At 39.3% G+C, this 19,348-nt stretch overlaps 2 protein-coding genes across 4 annotated transcripts; one reads left to right on the forward strand and one right to left on the reverse strand.

Moving 5' to 3' along the window:
• The first annotated feature begins 3,454 nt into the window (after nucleotides 1-3,454).
• On the forward strand, nucleotides 3,455-4,627 carry LOC144655072 (uncharacterized). The gene is made up of 4 exons (XM_078515292.1): nucleotides 3,455-3,582; nucleotides 3,736-3,821; nucleotides 4,097-4,250; nucleotides 4,487-4,627. Exons 1-4 carry the CDS (start codon nucleotides 3,580-3,582, stop codon nucleotides 4,625-4,627), a joined length of 384 nt encoding a protein of 127 aa, XP_078371418.1. The 5' UTR covers nucleotides 3,455-3,579.
• A 4,709-nt stretch (nucleotides 4,628-9,336) lies between these two features.
• LOC144653446 (uncharacterized) lies at nucleotides 9,337-19,226 on the reverse strand. Of its 3 annotated transcripts, XM_078513436.1 has the most exons (4): nucleotides 19,172-19,206; nucleotides 13,938-13,971; nucleotides 12,415-12,632; nucleotides 9,337-11,699 (listed from the first exon to the last, which is right to left on the reverse strand). In XM_078513436.1, exons 3-4 carry the CDS (start codon nucleotides 12,628-12,630, stop codon nucleotides 10,050-10,052), a joined length of 1,866 nt encoding a protein of 621 aa, XP_078369562.1. In that variant the 5' UTR covers nucleotides 12,631-12,632; nucleotides 13,938-13,971; nucleotides 19,172-19,206; the 3' UTR covers nucleotides 9,337-10,049. The 3 variants fall into 3 exon arrangements, with proteins under 3 accessions (XP_078369562.1, XP_078369560.1, XP_078369561.1); XM_078513434.1 differs by lacking the exon at nucleotides 13,938-13,971 and having other exon boundaries at nucleotides 19,172-19,226; XM_078513435.1 differs by lacking the exons at nucleotides 13,938-13,971; nucleotides 19,172-19,206 and adding an exon at nucleotides 16,458-16,871.
• Nucleotides 19,227-19,348: the final 122 nt, after the last annotated feature.

Here is a 19,348-nt window from a genome sequence, read left to right on the forward strand (position 1 = left end):
TCTCTATTTGTAGATGAATTTTCCTTTTAAATCAGTACAGTAGAGCTCATTCCATATGTTGTTTAAACTAGACCTCTGACACTGTCTAAATAAGACTAGACTTCCGCGCGGTTTTCCTGGAATAACGGCTTAATTTAATAAACTCGCTTAACTTTACCTAAAACGCTTTATTATACCGTAGATATAGGATACTTTCCACTTGAAATTTGAACAGGTTCTTATGCACGTTTCTCATTCACCGCGCGTGAACTTCCTTCAGCGATGGCATTACTGCGCAATCGCAACAACACAGGTTGTTTCATGTCACAGTTATCTTTATTGACAACAACAAATGGTTTCCAAAGAACATTAGATAAGGAAGAAAAAGCCGAAATTAAATTAGGATGGATTGGGCTGGCCGATATAGCCCTTGTTCTCTCCCCTTAAGATATTGCGCTATCTGTGGTGATACGTCTACGGGCTCCAACACCTCGGTGTAAAAGGTTTTTACACCGAGGTAAACCCCGTCGACAAGTCATAAAAACTTCCTTTAGATTTTTGAGCTTTAAATTGGTATGAAATCATGTCTCATAGTGTTGTAAAATTTACCAAATGTCGTTTAAATTCGTCCAAGCTTTCGACATATTTCAGGGTAGAATGAAATTGGCCTACGCGCTATTTGCTTTACGCCAAGGGGCTCTTTCCCGAATGTGTTGACAATTTACTCAAGTACTTAGATATTAGCCGGAAGAAAGAGAGTTCTGCGTTTTAAACAAAACCCAAATTGTATTTCCTTACAGAACACTGATGCTGAAAACCTCAAAACAGAGTAAAATGTACTAATAGGTCAATCAAGCCGGCCGAACAAAATACGTGTTCCGTTATACGTACGCGCGTTTCAAAGAATATGATTTTGTCACGTTAACTAAAGGTACAGAAACATCCCGTTTACTTTTTACGCAACACTACACATTAAAGACGGCGCTAATTTCTTTCACACTTTCATTAGTTTTAGCATTTCGAAAGCGTCCATCCAAAGTTCTATTGTGGGCCATGCTATACGCTAGTAGGTACATGTAGGAGGTAGAGGTATACAATTTTTACCGGAACACGCCATATAGCAAATTTTCTCAAGATCTCGACGGTCGCTGCACGAGTTTGCGGGAGGCACGAAGCTTGTGGGTTTTAGCGATCTTTTCAGATCTTTTTGCTAGCACAACGCGTTTCACACGCGACAGCAAATTGGGCCTATGGATGCTCCCGGTACTTTAAGGGTTTTTTTCCTGAACGTTTAGAAAATTTACTCAAGTACTTAGATATTTAATAGCCGGAAGAAAGAGATTTCTTGTTTTTAAACAAGTCGTAAATTGTATTTTCTTACAGGACACCGATGCTGCTGCTCGGAAAGTCTCAAAACAAAGTAAAATGTACTAAAAGGTCATTCACGCCGGCTGAACAAAATACTTGCTCTTGTGCGAGTTTCAGAAATATGATTTTGTAATGCTAACACGAAAAATGTCCGACACATTCACCCTTTCACTTTCACACTACATTTCGAAGACGGTACTTATTTCTTTTGCGCATTGTTAATTAGTTTTTTTTTTTATAATAATTTTTTTTAAAATAACGTCACGTTGGACATTCAAGCTATAATGTGGACCATGTTATACGCTAGAAGGTGAATTTATTGGGGGGTAAAGATATAACCCTCTTAACACACGCCATTACAAATTGACTTAGCCATCTAAATAGTTATCGACGCGCGTTGCACGAACTGGTGGGAGGCGCGAAGCTCGCGGGTTACGCTCTTTTCAGATCCTTTAAAGGACGACGCATTCACCCAAAAAAACTCGTTTTAAGATTACAGCCTTTTACGACAAATATTTACGGTAATTTTAGGCATAGACTGCCAAATATTTCCCACAATTATCGCAAGTGAGCGATGTTGGACGGACAAATCGCGGTAAAGGCTACACCTTCTGATCTGTTTTTTTACATGACTCGCAATATTTTTCTAGCAGCGCGAGACATTTCGATGTACAGTCAAACCTGTATTAAGAGGACACCAATGTGTAAGCGGGCACCCTGTATTTAAAAGCAGAAACAAGAACATTCCATGGGGTGTTTGTTGCTCGTATTTGTGTTCAAATCATCAAACATGACCCCAAGACTTGCACTTCCTTCAGCAATAATAGTACTGCGCATATGCTGTAGCTGTTTACAACTAATTATATAATTAAGCTGCTAAAAATCAAATGAGATCAACGTCACTCTAGTGGTAAACCACAGAACAGTTTCAGCATATGCGCAATAGGGTGATTGCTTAAGGAAGTGCTGATTCAGGGTCTTGAGGTCACGGACAAATTGGCGGTGGTCCTGCTTTGAGAACCTATGTAGGGTGGGGTAAAGTGAGTCCGAAAGTAGACTAAGAGGGGGCTGAGTATATACAGGGAAGGAAGTGCTAATACAAGGTCATAAATATCAGAGAAGTAGAGCTAAAACAATACAAATCAGTCCAAATTTAGGTGCAACAAACTGTACCATATACATCCGTAATATCAAATTAAGAACGAGGAAACATTTGACAGACGTTGGTATAAAAATGGTTCGCTGGTAGTTTTGTTTCCATTCATTATTTCAAATTTCAATGGAGAAAGATTCTTCGTGGATTCTAGCGCGCTTAAAGGGGCAGTCTCACAAAGATTTAGTGCTACTTTATGTGTTGGTATTTATTGGATATATCCCGGCCTTGCTAAAACGTGCTCTTTTCTCCTGAACATTGTTAAAAAGTTTGTGGCTACGGACCGGTAAGAAAGAAGTTGTCTGACATGAAAACGCCGGGCGGACGTTTTTTAGTTCACAGTGCTACGTTGGAGGGAATCACCTAAAAAACAGATTACGGTTTCTTCACACTTTGGCGAATGAATGACGAATGAATGTATTTATTTTGTTGTTCAAAAAGTGTTTTTGTTAATCATTGAGTGAACCCTCACAGTATAGTGTACACAGAGGACTTCTCGTGATACTGCACCAGAAGTTCACGTTTGGTGAATTTAAAATAAATACATCAAAATGTGGCATGCAGCAATCTTTTATAGTGAGCCATGTAAATAGACACATCGCAAATCGATGATGCACTGTAGTGCCTTTGGTAGGCTCCGTGCAAGTCTTTTTACTTTAAAATTTCAGAAGATTTTACAGTCACAAACAATTATTTTAGTTCCAGAACGAATTTTTATTTTTCCCCGGTTACAAATACCTGCAGAGCGGGGTAGGGTGAGTCCGGGAACTGGAATGGAATACTGCACGGACTTGTAGTTGGAGAAAATGCGCAGTGAAGGAATAACTACAACGAGGTCAAAAAAGTTGCGATAATACAGCAGAAACAATAAGAAAATTGGCCCAAATTCAGGTGTAAAGTAACATAATCCGTGAATCCGTGATATCAAGTTGAGAATGAGATAACATTCGTACAGCCTTCAGATGGTATAAAAAAGTGCTCCCTTGTCGATTTGAATCCATTCTCAGTGGAGAAAGGTATAACACGTCCTTTGCCACAAGAAGAACGAAGAACTGCCGCTTTGCTGTTGGAAGAGAAAAATGGTAAGTGTTACTTGACAATTTTAAGAAATTGCTGGGCGTTAGCACCGAGGAGAAATGTACCTTCTGAATAATGTAGCAACATGAGCGATGTTGGCTTGCATGTCAGCACAAGCGATAAACCTTTAACATATGCTGTATTTTTTCCATTACCAGGAATTCAAGGTGTTCCTTCTGTGTTTGGTCATCCTAGTTGCTGCCACATCTGCAGCGAAAGTTTGTAAATGTGAAGAAGAGAAAAAGGTACAATTAAAAGTCATGTCGTTTTATACTTAACCCGGTTTTAAGGTAATTAGTGTATGTCAGTCATTTCATGTGTTGTAGTGACTTCTTAAACAGAAAGGAGTTGCCGGCAATATTCTAAAGGGAGTCTTTTTTATCATTCTCATGTCGTTAAATTTTGGAGGTGATATTTGGTGTGGAAAAGGAGTAGAAAATTGTTTTCAATGTGAGAGAAGGCAAAAATTCAATAAACTTTGCCCAGTAATGTGCAATTAAATGCTAACCGATGTTTCTTGGTGACCAAGTACAAGTTGAAGGTAAAGGATGGAGATAAAGAGGTTGATGAAGAAGTTGAAGTCGACACTGAGAAACAAACAGAGAAATATCGCATTCAAAAGACAGATTCCGGGAACTCGGGAGAAGTCGATGTTATTTACGACTTTAAAAAGGTAAAATTGTACCGTCAATAGCAAAGGGGGTGTGATGGAATCTACTTACTCGTACCTTTGGCAGGTAGATTTTAGTGATTTTTCTTCGCTTTTTATAATTACTTGTTTACTCACCCACCCACTCATAATATCTGTATACTCATTTCACTTTACACTAGTTCGTTTAATTTACTCTTTTCCCTAAAACCGGAGTGTGAGTCAATATCGTAACAGCATTATGTTTTCCTTTGTTGTAGAACTTGACCATGCACCGACTTTCAGCTGCAAAAGCCTGTTTTCTGAGTGAATCCACTGAAGATATGCCCAAACCTGATGATCTCGCCAAGTTACTCGAACAGGTAATAAAAGTTAATAGATTCTTTTTCATTCAATATTAAATTTCTACACTATTTGATGAGAATATGGAATTGAACTTTAATGTTACACATATGTTTTATGTCGTTTCGAAATTGCAATCCCGGACATTAAGATGTAAAACAGTTTTGAAAAATCTTTAGATAAGCTGATGTTAATCCAAACTAAACGAGCTAGAAATCCGGCAAAACGTGGAAAACGTACTGCTGCGTCAACCTTTTTTGATAAAATTCTTGGATGAGGAAGTCCAAGGGGTGCGGTGTGCAGAGCTAGATCTACGTTATTACATGAAATTTTCGCGACATGTTAATTTCGCGATTTTAAGGTGCGCGTATTTTGCGTCACTTAAATTTCGCGATTCAGCGAAACTTTTGTATTTTGAATCACTTTAATTTCGCGTTTTTGAGTAAGACACAATGTGCATTTCCTTAGCAATATAATTTGACATGTCCTTGAATAAAATAAAACGACTTTATATAATTATCAAATGAATAATAACGTCAAATGTAACAAAAAGGACATGTCAAATTATATTGCTAAGGAAATGCACATTGTGTCTTACTCAAAAACGCGAAATTAAAGTGATTCAAAATACAATCAAATGTAACAAAAAAAAACACAACTGCAAGGCTAAATGTCAACAGTAACAACAGAGCAGTTTTCATAGTGTCCACAAGAAGCTCATGCTTGTACGTGAATTAATTACTGTTCTTGAGTCAATTGAGGACAACCTCCATTTACATTGAAAATTCCTTCCTTCAGTGGTACTAAACACCGAGTACCGGTGAGGGTAAAAGGCGGAATGAGTTTGCGGAATGGCATGTGGCATGACTTGCGGAATGGCATAATTATGCGGAATGTAATTTACGCGGAATGACTCATTGACATAAATTATACTGAAGAGCGCGCCAATTTTTAAAGAGTCGCCGCTTTATTAAATACTGCGGGCTTAATGATGACAATCGATTGAAGATAGCATAGAGTCTTTGATTTCACGTATGATGTTCTTCACGGATTCTACGAAAATATTTCGGCGGCCAGTGTTTCCTCAATGCTAAGGCTTTCCCATTCTGTGGACGGTTTATCGCTTTTTTTAGTCAAAAGATAAGGAAAAGCATCCGACCGTAGATCTTTATACGAACCGAAAAATGCCTCGGATACATCTTTGTATTAATATTCAGGTAGCGGTTACCATTTACACGCGACCCTTTAATACTGTAAGTTAGACAAAACATCGAGACGGAAAGCCGAGTTTTGGTGGATATCATCTCAGCTTCAGTAAGTACAGGGTACAAAGCAGAGAGATTACGAACACTACGGCGTATTTGTTTCATTAGAAGTCTTCCAGCCTTGCTTTTCGTTAGTCTCCTTCGCAGCCGCTCGATCGGTTTGAAATCACGCAACGCTCCCAGTTTGGCCCGAGTGCCGGGCTGCGAAGGAGACTAGCTTTTCGCCTGCCATTATGAATACTATATAAACTCAGTGGAAGACTTGAACATAAACGTAAAAAAGCGGCAACCGACGGCCGATCGAGTAGAGCGAAACTTTCATATAGTGACTATAGTCACTGCACGGTAAAAACAAGCTATCGTATTTCAGATCTAGCTCGCATTGCAGATTTACCGATAAGGAATCCGGCGAGTAATTATCACTGCCTACTTGTTGTGAATACTTGGCTTTCTCTTAGGAAAAGAAAATCATTCGCTAAACATACATTTTATCCTACCGCAAAGATCACGAGACGCACATCGATAAAATCCACTGCGGTGTAAATAGTGTCACACCAGCGGAGAAGCCGTGTCACGATCTTTTCATCGCTGTAATAAAAAGCTAGAAATATACCAAAAGTAGTTGTCTTCAATGAAACCACTAGCTTTTTCCCACCAAGCAAGTTTTCATTTAGAAAGAAACGATTCCTGGAACAAGGCAGTGTTACGGTCACACAATATTTCGCGGGCGACTAACAACACGTCACTTGCTTTCATTTATTTAAATGCGTTGTCTTTTTAAAAACTTCTCTTCAAATGGGTTGAACTTGACAGTTGTGTGTCTTGCCTTGAAGTACGAAGCTTTAGAACGAATATCGTTCTGTATTTTGAGGCAAATAGACGAGAGATTTCATTCACGTTTACAGAACTACTCATACTGTACTCAGCCAACGCCAGCTAGTCGAAAATTCAAGTCCTCGGAAGCGTCACGGCAAATAGCAAAAGTAATTTCTCTGGTACTGTTCGGCGTAAATCGTTGATTTGAACGGGGAAATGATCTTTACAACGATGTTCAATGGAAGTTTCCTCGTCCAGCAGTATTTAACATGGCGGCTTCTTTTTTTAAAATTTGGCGCGCTTTTTGGTATAATTTATGTCGATGAATCATTCCGCGTAAATTACATTCCGCATAATTATGCCATTCCGCAACTCATGCCACATGCCATTCCGCAAACTCATTCCGCCTTTTACCCTCACTAAACTCATTCTTTCTTGATTATTGACATGTGAGTCACTTAATTTTCGCGTCATGTTATGTTCGCGACACTTATTGTTCGCGTCACTTTAATTTCGCGATTTTTTTTAATCGCGAAATTCGCGAAATTAACGTGTCGCGAAAATTTCATGTAATAAGGTAGATGTACTTCTTCCTTACCAGCTTAGTCTTTGGTTTCTAAGCTGCATGCATTTGTTATTTATGTTACTGTTGTACCTGTTTACAGAAAATCCCCCATCGACAACACTTAAAAATGGGACGAACAGAAGATACGAAGTTGTTTCGGAACTCACTGACCGCTCGGACCTGAGTGATGAAATGGCTTCTCTTTGTGCCAAGCTGCCCATTTATTGTGTCAAGCGGACAACGTCCCCTCGTAAGTGTTGTCATCAGATGTGATTTAAGGATAAAAATGTGTACTGACAGTAAAAGGGAGGGTGAAATCGTTGAAAAAATGTGTTTTATGAAGAATGTTGTTAATACTCAAATGCTGCAAATATTATTGACAGTCTTGCATTGAAATCCACCACTAACCCGCCGGTAATTAAACGAAAGTCACAAAATAATATACTTACTTCTTACTTACTTACTTACTTCTGTTTCAGGTGTAAAGCGTCAGTCGTGCATTAGAACGATCACCTATAAAGTTTATTATCCATGCGGGAACTACTTTTGTTACCGTTGGGAATCCTATACCATTCAGGTATGCTAGGAAAAGTGGCACCTGTTACGGCTACTGAAAGAGCCAGTGCAAGTAGAGAGCATAAAAGTATCTATCAAAATAGTTCGATTTTATAATTGGAAATGATTCTAGAACACACGGCAGTGCAGTCTGTTGCTCAAACAAATTGTAGAAATTAGAAGACGTTGTTCGAACCACTAGACGTTCGAATGGCTTTAAAAAATAATTGGGTAAAGATAGTTTTTTATTCATGAATCGCGTTGCGATTGTTCCTTCAGTTATTCAGATCGGTTAAATCAGTTATAATGTCAATGAAAAATCTAGTCACATAATATTTTAGTCACCGCATTTTTCAGCAAATAGTTTTAGCTAACTGCCTATTATCAATAAAACGCTTATAGCTTGCTGCAGCTGTTGTTGCATGCATATGGAGATGTCAGTTTGTATGATGTGAAAAATACTATATGTATAAAATATATACAACTGGTGCAAATTAATAAACAGTAAAAACGAAGCAAATAAAGTCACTTGAACTGTTAACTCAGATGTGTGTGCTTTCATTCTTGTCAAGGGGCTAAGAATCTGGAGTTTGCCCGGGTTTCGCTCGACCTCCCCAATCACAAACTAAAAAGTAAAAGAAGTCTTGCAAACTTCTACTGAGACAAAAAAATTACCATTGTCTGTGACACATAATTAAGACGAACATGTTGAATACCTTGAAAAAGATATTTGCTTTTGATATACACGTTTAGATTATTAAGTTTAAGTTGCGGCCACTAACCGTTGTAAGGTTTGAAGTAGGATTCTATTTCGTCGCCCGTTGAAAAAATAAACGAGACTGCATCTATAGATTGAAGTTTGATTAAGATTCTATGAGTCACCGGTCGGGAACAAGGGAGTCACATGCCCGCCCTTATGTTTATGTATCGTTTATTATGCATGTTTGTTACTGGGTCATTTCTTTGAAGTCTGAATGCGGAGGTGCGAACTCATATCTCATGTAACTCCGTTGTTCTCGACCGGTGACTCATAGAATCTTTTCAAACTTCAACTTACAAATAAGTCTCGTTTATTTTTTTACAATTTCAACTGTCTAAATTCGAGATGTAACAAAATGAAGGAGAAAGGTGTGACTGTCAGCCAAGGTCTTCTGATATATGAATATATACCTAAAATAAACAAACGTATGGAATTGAGCTTACGGTCCTTACGACATAGGAATATCTGAGGCAAAAATCTAATTCTGTGACATGTTTGTAACATTTTTACTATATCTATCCCAATCCCTGCGTGACTTTTGAAGGTTAAGTGTGAAGCGCCTATAAAAGTTCATCAGGGCGATTTCTTTCGAACTTGAATTTCAGCCACTATTCTCAAATGATCACATCAATTTGTTTTCTTGTACTAGGATCCTGAGCTGAGGCAGTATGCATGAACTATCCCGAACAAAGGACTCGCTTTCTACCCCTCCCCACCCCCAGCACAATGTTGATGTCAATCCATCCAACCTACAAAACATCATATTTTCCATTATTTTTTTTTAACAATTTTTATTAATTTCCGGGATCTTATACATTTAAAAATATGTTCACACAGCACGACTGTCACGACTGAGTTACATAGTCCGATATATAGGGAGTCCAAAGGCTTTGAAATTGGATTTTTGGGTATTCTCCAGGCGGGGGTTCACGTGAAAGCCGTTTTCCACCGTTTAATGTGAGTTCATGAAATGGAAATATCTCGTAAACGTTTCAAGCAATCCAAAAACTCTCTGCTCAATTCACAAATCGGTGTTTTGGGTTGTTTTGTGAATTTTTTGGTGAATTTTGGGGTAGGAGGAGTTAGTTTTTCTGCCAGAAAGCAGTAGAAAAATTTGGAGAAATAAGAAATATTGAAGATTTAATGTGATTTTAAAATTAGGATTTGAAGTTAAAAATTAGTAGATGGACACCAAAACAGACCCCCTGACAACCTGGAGTGTTCTTGCGTGGGGTTCAACTGTCTGCTGGTGTTTCAAAAACAATTTTCGTTCTCCTTTCCTTTCTTTAAACCCCCTAAAATTTCACTCAAATTCACATCTACCCCGCCTTAAAAAAGCGTCTCATTTCCAATGTCCAAATCGGTCTATAAAAGGACCTGGCCAAACAAACTTTTACAAAATTAACATTACATTAAACATCATTCTTTGCAAGCTGCATCTATGTGACAAGAGCCTTTAGGTAGCAGAGTTAGAATTATTCAGAGCAATTTAGTGAAAGCCCTGAAGTTTTTTTGCGGATTTACTGGACTTGGCTTGAAGTAGATAATGCACCAAGAATTTCGTCAACTTTTGTGAAATATGGCGTAAGAGCAGGATTCGGTTTTTGTAGAAAACATGCAACCAATTGTTTCAGAACAGATGGAAAATAACTTTGTTTCACTGCATGATGGAGTACTTTTAAAGCGCAACTAAGGCTCCTTACAGTTTCAATATCAAATTCACTCTTCAATAAACCGAGATAAATAAGAATGCTTTCGCCAATCGCCCACAAGTCACATCTCAACGTCACAAACACGCGCGAAAACAAGAGATCGACACATTTGATGAGTAGTTCGCAGTCTCCCTCGACCGCTACCATGTCGCAGATACGTTTGAACCGCTTTCCCGTGTCACTTTCTGCTTCCTGGGCTGTAGTCGGAAGAATTTCCTTGGTAACCGCGGATGCTACTGCTCGAAGGCGAAGCTGATCTAACCCGAACAGCTTAGGGCTTGCCTTACAAAGGAAAGAGGCAAAGATTGCCGCAAGATCTCTCGGGAAGTATTCTTCAGTGCATAAATGTTCGAGGGCCAAGAGGGGACCTGTAAGGTCATTAACAACGTCCACTTTATCTTCCTGTTTAAGAAGTCCCATCCTCACTAAAATACAAGTACCAAGAGCCATAGCGTTAGAGTGTGGGTGCGAGAGGCCCCGCTTCATTACAGCACCTGTGCAAAAGAGCAGCAAACGCTGGTCACTCGCTAGCGCAACGCAGACCTGAAGAAAGATCTTGACGATTTCATCTGCCACCCAGGGACCGTCGTCTGATGGTAATTTGTTCACAAGAATTCCAAGAACGGACGTCTGTGATTTTGACGCAAAGCGTAAAGTATCTTTAAGGCTTTTCATCAACTTCGTCAGTACGTTTGACTCAAAACTTTTCGAAAGAGAATTGCTTCTCTCGAGTTCGACGGGCTTAAGTTCACAGAGACTTTGTTTTCTAAGTTTATCATCTAACGTTGAAATTGTGTAGGAACTTGAAGGAATGGTGTATCGATAAAACGAAGTAGAAGTTAAAATGAGGTTCAAAAGTTTTCTCTTGAAGGCAGTCTCAACAGATTCCAGTGTTTTTCTCGATTTTGAAGACAATAAGCCATCCATTACGTTTCTCTTCTGCGTCAAAATAGACAGGATTAGATGATAAATTTTCAAAGACAATGCTTTTCTCGTTGTCACACTGGCCGTAATTTCCAAGAGCGATTTATCGCAGATTTCTTGGCACTTCGTAGGTGGTGTCACCGCTATTAACTTGCCCTCGACGCCTTCACTTTTAACTTGACTATTTTCACACGATACTTCCTTAGAGAGGGTCTCACAGGAATCAGTTACTTCGCAAACGGTTTGTTTTCGCCGTGGTTTGTAGTGAAGTAAAACATCCGCGCTTGCTTTTTGATTGAACTTAAAAGCTAAACCCACCGCTGTAAATCCTAGTTTGTCTTTTATGTTTCTGTCACAGCCAGCGTCGAGGAGTGTCCTTAGATTTTCAAGATTTCCTACTTTTGCGGCAAGGTGGAGTGCGGTACGACCAAGTTTATTCCGGGCGTTAACATCACACGAAACTGATGTTAGCAGAGATAAGATATCGTTAGCACCAGTGCGTTCACCACTGATATGTAGTGACGTCATCCCTTCCTGAAACAAACAAGACAGCAGAAAGAGTTTTAGCCTTATTGGTGGGTAGGTGGGTAGGTAGGTAGGTATACGCTTGGGTTGAGAGAGGCACCATGAAAGTAAAGTGTCCTGCCCAAGAACACAACGCAATGACCCCGGCAAAGGCTAGTCTGCGTTGCAGACTAACTACCCCCCCCCCCCCCCCCCGTAGTCTTCAACGCAGGTTAGCCAGGACTCGAACCCGCACCGCTCGACCTGGAGTCCAGCGCGCTAACCTCTGTGCCTCCCGATCGACAGAATAATATAACCAGTGGATAAAAAGATCAATTAAGTGTTGCTGTGTAGCACTTTGGCTTTCAATTCGTGTAAACCAGTGGCTTACTACGGCAGACTCAAATTCTGTTTGGCTACGCAGGTGCTGTCTATTTTATCACTAAGAGCGCGCAGAAGTAATATACCAAATTCACAAACCAAACTCACGCCAAAAAACAAAAACACACCAAATTGCAGAAAACTTCGTTCACTAAACTGTTGCACACGACTCTCTGTTGAAGCAATTTTAAATCCAGACACTCTTTAGAGCCAATGATTTGAGACTGCTCCTTCTTCTTGGAAGAATGTAAAATAAACAAGAACAACAGTTGAACGAACGAGAACTAAGTCACAACAACTAAGCAACAATCATATCATATGTAATGCTGGTCTTATTGATCTCAGCTGCAATCAAGAATCTTACTTTTGTACGACTGTTGGTGTTACATCCTGCTTGAATCAGCATTTCAACAAGATCTTTATTCCCTTGTAAAGTCGCTAAATGAAGGGCTGTGAAGCCCATTGAATCTCGTGATTCAATATCACACCCGGCTGCCGAAGTTGCTAATTTGTGGGTAGCTTTCAGGTCCCTTGTGATGATAGCATTATGAAGTGCCGTGTAGCCGTATTCTTCAGTCATATCTGTGCATAAAAAAGGTATAAACATTCTCAAACTCATTAAAAATTAATAAAGTTAAAACAAAGAAATCATAACCATGAAGGAGGTTTGGATACCTAGCCTTAATAAGCATATATTTTGAAGATTGTATTTCTCCGTTTACTCCGTAGTTTTTGTTTCGATTGAGAAGATATAAAACACTCGAGCAGATTTTCTTCGCCTTCCAAACTTCTCTATTTTCTCAAAATTTTCCCCGGCCCTTTTTTTTTTTTTTTTTTTTTCGTTTTCCATTGAAACACTGACTCTTGTGTTCGAAATATTAACTCAAACTCTATACAGGTATTGCGCAGGATACTCTTCCTGGAAACTAAAATTCTCTACAAAGTTATTCAGATCAATTACTAGAACAGTGATCGAGAGCAAAGTCTTTGAAGTTGCGAAAGAGTTTACCAAAACAAATGATTGATAATAGACCATTTGCATTGAGACGTAAAAGCGCAAAGACTTCTGGTAGTTGTAGTTAGGTTTGCGGGAAATTTTGAATCGTCATCAAGCCCGCTAGCCCAAGAAAATCGTGGTGGAGGTAAAGAAAATTACACTCACCGAAGAAGACGTTCCTGTGGCTTCATTTAAAGGGCAAAAAGCAACCTCTCAGTATGAAACCAAGTCCGTTAATTAAATATTAATATTTAATATTTGCTAGGTTTCGTTTTGTAGTGAAGTTTCAACGAGTGTTTCCTCCAAGTCTCAGTCGCGCGGTTATTTAATTAAATTCCTAAAACTTTTGCTTGCCATGTACTGTTTTCAAATAATATACGAAGACGAAATATTTTACCCTTAGTCTAAACATAGGAGAGCACAGTACATGATGTCTACACTCGTAAAAATCTTTGAGGCTCACCTTTCGAGTCGCACAAGTAATCGTTCCTCAACAGATTATGGAAATAAAATTATATTTGCTCGCACGGCCCTCGCTCGGATTGAAACCACAACTGCTACTTGACGAGTTGACATTTCCAGTACAAAAACAATAAAAACTTCTTCGTTAAAGAATATTGCAATTACAGTTCTAATTTGACGAAAAAATACAATTTTAAGATAAAAACAAAATAATCTGTATTCACTTGCACAGGGAAGTTTTGATTGATCAGCTTGAAAATCCTTTATGATTGACCCTTCATGATTAATCGATTAAGCTCGATTGAACGAGGAAAATTATTTGACTCGTTTCTCTGTCTCACTGTAAAAATAAATTAAACTGACCGTCCCGCCGAGCAATCATGATATAAGGCAAATTTTCTAAGCTTTTCAGTGAAAAATTAATTCACCTGCGATCGATGGAAGCGATAGTTTGTTGAACGTCTGAAAAAAGATTAAGAACAAAGTCAATGGCTTGCCTTGCTTTCACTTAATTCCACACAAATTTAGTTATATCCTCGACTCGTCCTTTCAAGCAATCTGTTTACAGTGTGATATTAAGCTTAAATTATTTACGAAGAGAAGTTGTCGGGGGCGATTAATGAATTTCTACCACAGGTGACCCAAGCACTTTATGAGTTTGTATTATGAAGCTGAAAATTCAATAAAAGTTGACAAAAATAAATAAACTAAAAATAAAGTTTTATTTGTTAATTGTGTTTGTGTGTGGTCACTGCCTTTGTACTTTAGAAGGGGTTTTTAGCGGTTTGGAGTGATTTTGAGCGAATGTTTGATATGCCAGTACATCATTATGTATATATTGTGCCCGCGCCCCTTCGTTGGGGGGTTGGGTCGAGAGGACGGCTGAATTTCAGACTAAGTGAGTAGTGGACATACATTTTTTTGTATTTTTGTAAGTGACTTGTTTTTGAGTGTTTGCAATAAAATATATACATATATATTTAACAATTAGACTACGAGCCCAAGTTTTCTATGAGCAAATAGTCAACGAGGCGCAGCCGAGTTGACTATCGCTCATAGAAAACGAGGGCGAGTAGTCTAATTGTTTTAGTAGAAACTCTAAAGGATTCCAGTCCAAAACCTACAATATTGTCACTTTGAAGACAAAAATCAAGAAAATTTACCGCTTTAAGAGCTACGCGAGCGCGCGACTGTTTTCTATCGGCGATTATAGTTCACCACTAAATTTTCTCCGATTCTGATTGGTTTAAATTGAACACGTGACGCGATAGTGCCCGTCCGCCGGAGGGCACATCAGCCCATAGTGCCCTCCCGAGAAAAATGCCCGGATCGATAGTGCCCGCCCGTGACTTTTTTTTTGTAAACAAGCTGCCTGCAGACAAAAAAAACCAACCAAATTCACTGCATTTAGTGGGTTTCTCGTCTGGTTTTGTTTCGTTTGTTAAATTTCGGCTTTCAATTGAGTTTTTTATCCTCAAAAGTAAAAATAATTCACGATGCTTGTTTTTGTATGTGCGCGCGGGAGAAAATTTAGTGGTGAACAATAAAGACAATAGAGTGTTTCTGTCTCGGAACTATCGTCTGATAGTTGCCCCTTGGAATTTGATGTTCTTAAAACTAGATATTTGCCCTCGAAGCTTCGCTTCTCGGGCTAATATTTGTTTTAAGAACATCAAATTTCCGCGGGGCAACTATCAGCCGATAGTTCCTCGACAGAAGCACTCTATTGTTAAAATAGAAATCAGTGGGAGAACCAATCAGATTCGCGGATTTCCATTAGAACACAGCTGAGTTTCTACTAAATATATATATCATACGAAAAAAAGGACAAATTTCGCGATAAAATTTACAATCAATTCCCAAATTTTAAGCAGTTACCAAACACAGAGCTAGAATCAATGATCATAAAAGTAAAGAACCTACATCTTAACTTTTTATAGGTACATTCAAATCAATGATGGAATTAGAATTACGTGACAGCCATTTATTAATTCCCATGATGTGACCTTATTGTTAGTACTTTCTCGTATTCTTGTTTACTGATAATAAGTTTGTTTACTTCCTTTAGTTGTACACATGCACTTTTGCAAAACTGTACAATTTATTTTCCCGTTGAGGTTGTTTTTGTTTGCTGTTATAATTTGTTACAATGTTTGTGGACAGGCTGTCCTGTCATTTCTCCAAGCGGCACTGATATGATGGTGATCGATGATGTGTATTTTTTTCCAAATCATGTATTGTTTCTGTTTTACTTAAACGACGTAATTTCGCCCAAGTTTCCCTATCTCGAGATATTTCCTATCTTCTGCTTGCCTCTCCCTTTCTGCGCTTGCCGCCCCAGGCACGCTCCTGACCTTCCCCTACCGGCCCCGATGCATCGAGAACTCCAGAGAACACTTCGTCAAGGGAGGGCAAGTCGGTTATGGCAAGTACCTCCGAACTTTCTTAGGAAGTAGAACTTGATGATCAAAAATCGCGGACTTATGAATGTCAAAAGGCAAATAATATCATGTATCATGTAAATGTACACTTAATTCAATACAACGTAAAACTATGGTTACTTCATAATATAAATTCGTCTTTATTGCCGTCAAAATTCATTTGACTTCTCATAGCACATAGCCCCCTATTCTAGTGTAATCACACTCCACAAGGCTAGAGTTCTGAATACTTGGCCGATATTTCCAAACAAGCACGCGGATCGCAATATGAGAGATTATATACGGTATGTCCGTACGCATACACCCTGTTTGTTTTTAAACATTACAAACGTTTCATCGAAGTGTACATCCAGCGAATCAACTGTTTGTTTCTCTATTATTTAGCGTACATTCACAACAAACTCGCGACGTTCGCTAATTTTTAGCGTACATAACTAAAAGAACAAGACTGACGCGGCAACTCGATACTACAAGCATGTACAAGAAAGGTCAACAATACAAGCTTACCTAAGATCTTGAGTGAAACACGCTGTTTGCACTTCTATTTCACTACTTCTGGTCGCAAACACTTTTGTCGCTACGTCGTTAGTGAAATTCCAATTTTGTATGCAAATCTTTTCGAAACACGTTTTAGCCCACGAAAGCATTGGAACCATTTCACAAAACTCTTAGATTAGCTCATTGATCTGGCGTGGAATGTCGGTTTGTCAGCCCACTCTTTTGTCATCGAATCCTTATTCAAACAATGAACATGATCATTATTTGTCTTTTTTATTGAGAGTCCAACTGTCCTGTAAATGGACTTTTAATAGGATAACAAAACTTTGACAGTAATTTTTGTCATTTGTAACTCAAAACATTTCAAAATACTTCAATGCGCGCGTGATTAGGATAAAAAATTCGCGTCTTGTGCGATCAATACAACCCTGATCAATATTTCATCGCTATATTCGTTTTGAAGGTAGCAGGGTTATCTGATATATCTTACTGGGTGACATTTATTCACCCTGTCATTTGAAACGCCGTCGGTCACATTATAACATAAAATTTAATTGTGGTGAAGTGCAGGCGAAGTGGGTGTCATGTCATTCTTTCAGCGGTGTCAGTATTCTAGCCTGTTCCAGATCGACTCTCGTGGTAGCAATACAAGCTAAATGAAATCGCACACATGAAAAACAACAACAACAACAACGGCAAAACAATAACAAAAGCGAAAGCGAAAACAAAAACAACCAACAGCAAGAAGACCGATCGAAAAATTTTAGTGGGTGCTCGTTTGCTCGTGGTCGCATAATTTTACAAGTGCTCGCATGCTCGGTTTTAGTGGCGGTAGCTTTTTGAAAAGTGCTCGTTGCTCGTAAGGATAACTTTTGTCAATGCTCGTGCTCGTTAAGAAAAACGCTCTGCTCGCATGCTCGAAAATGCTCGCAAAGACCATTCGATACCCCTAGCTTGCCCGGTATGTTGCAAGCTAGTGTTGTGATCAGCCGGCATCGGAGTCGAAAAAAGGAAATAACTGACAGTCCAAATTTCACTCAAAAAATTGCAGTCGGACAAACACGACAACAATAACAGCAACAAACCAACAACAACAACAACAATGACAATAGTAAAATAACTGACAAAACAGAAGGTTTATGACGGCGGGGTTCACATGATACCCGTTTTTCGGTCGTTACGTTTAATGTGGGTTTAAACAAATATCTCGTTTGCGTTTCAAGCATTTCAAAAAACTCTCTGCTAATTTCATAAACCTTTGTTTTGCGGTGTTTTGTGAATTTTTTGGTGAATTTTGGGGATTTCTGGGAGGAGATGGTTTTTCTCAAAGGAGTAGTAAAATTTGGAGAAGAAGTATTAAGGAATCATGAAGAATTAGTGTTTAATTTTTGCGCCATGTGGCCATTTCACCCGGGGGGGGGGCACTCCCTTATTAGGGCTTAACGGGGACGTGCAGCCCGATAGGGTATGGTTTTCAGGCTTTTTTGTCTTGAACGGGGTATATATTTCACCCATTTTTGTCTTAAACAGGGTATCTTTACATGGACCAAAGTCAAACAGGATAGGCTTATATGCCTGTAGAGGTGTAACAAACCGAATTTTCACAAATTCTTCCGTATTACTGACTCACGTTGATTTCGGCATTGATACTTAGCTTAATTCACGATCACAACAAGCCAGTGAGGTACTTGTTTATGTCTTATACGGGGTATCAAAAATTGGAATTCTGTCTTAAACAGGGTAGGAAAATCAGAGGTTCGTGTCTTAAACAGGGTCAGGGTTTAGGAGGCCGGGCCGCACCTCCCTACCCGAAATTATGTCAAGTACCCCCCCCCCCCCCCGGGCCATTTCAATGATAGAAAAAATAGCTAAATTTGGTTTAACAGTAGGAAGTTATCAATTTTTCCGGGGTAGGGGAGGGGGAGAGGGAAGGGGAGGGGGAGAGGGAAGGGAGGTGTCATTTGTCTTTTTATTCCGTCCAAGACTTTACCATGTCCAAACGTGACGTGATTCCTAGTGTCACGATAATACTTTCGTTTTATCTGAATTGTATTTCCTACTGTTACAGCTGTAGTGGCATGCATAGCTGGCACAGTTTCTGTTGATCCAATAATCAAATAGGGGCGCGCGAGAGGGCCAAGTCACAAAAATTAGCGGCTGAGTTTTTAGGATTCATCGCGCTAGACTGTCCACAGCCCTCTATTTTTCGTGTTTTTTCGATCGATGAGCGCGCGGTGAGAACGGCGAAAGAACTGGACGCCAGTGCAAAACGGAAGAAGCAAGGGGGTGGGGGGCGGGAAGCGAAAAAAGTCCTTCGCTCGCTTCCCGTCCCCTTCCTTCCACGCGCTCGCGCTTCGCGCTCGCTTCGTTTGCTTTTTTGCGTTGAAAAATCGAGAGGCTGTGGACAGTCTATCATCGCGCGTATTCCCCATCCACCATTTTCATAGTCGGCTTAGTGGCACTCTTGCGCGAGTTATTTGTGGGACTGAAGCAAATTGTTCATTTTATGTTTATGGTCAGTTATAAAGCCACATTATGCTTCATTATCTTTCACAGTGTCGACCGACATTTTACGAACATAAAATAGTTAGTTTTCATTGTACGGAATTGTGGTCTTGTAACTTTCAGGTCAGTCAGAATTAAAGCCTTAAAATTTCACTTTCGACAACTATAAAAGGGGCTAGTCCCAGTTGCGCTATAGCTAACTTTTCAGTTCTACTTACCTTTCAGTACAGGCATCGCCCAGCTCGCGACAGAAACAGTTACAATGAACAACTCATTTTCTCGCTGGTAAAATAAAAACATTTATTTTAGGATCATGACTAATACACCACACGAGTACCACGAGTAACATACGGGTAACATACGAGTAACACACGGAACATACGGGAACATACGGG

The sequence above is a fragment of the Oculina patagonica genome, chromosome 5 (assembly GCF_052425735.1).
Source record: "Oculina patagonica isolate OP01 chromosome 5, crgOcupat, whole genome shotgun sequence".
Taxonomy (NCBI): Eukaryota; Metazoa; Cnidaria; class Anthozoa; order Scleractinia; family Oculinidae; genus Oculina; species Oculina patagonica.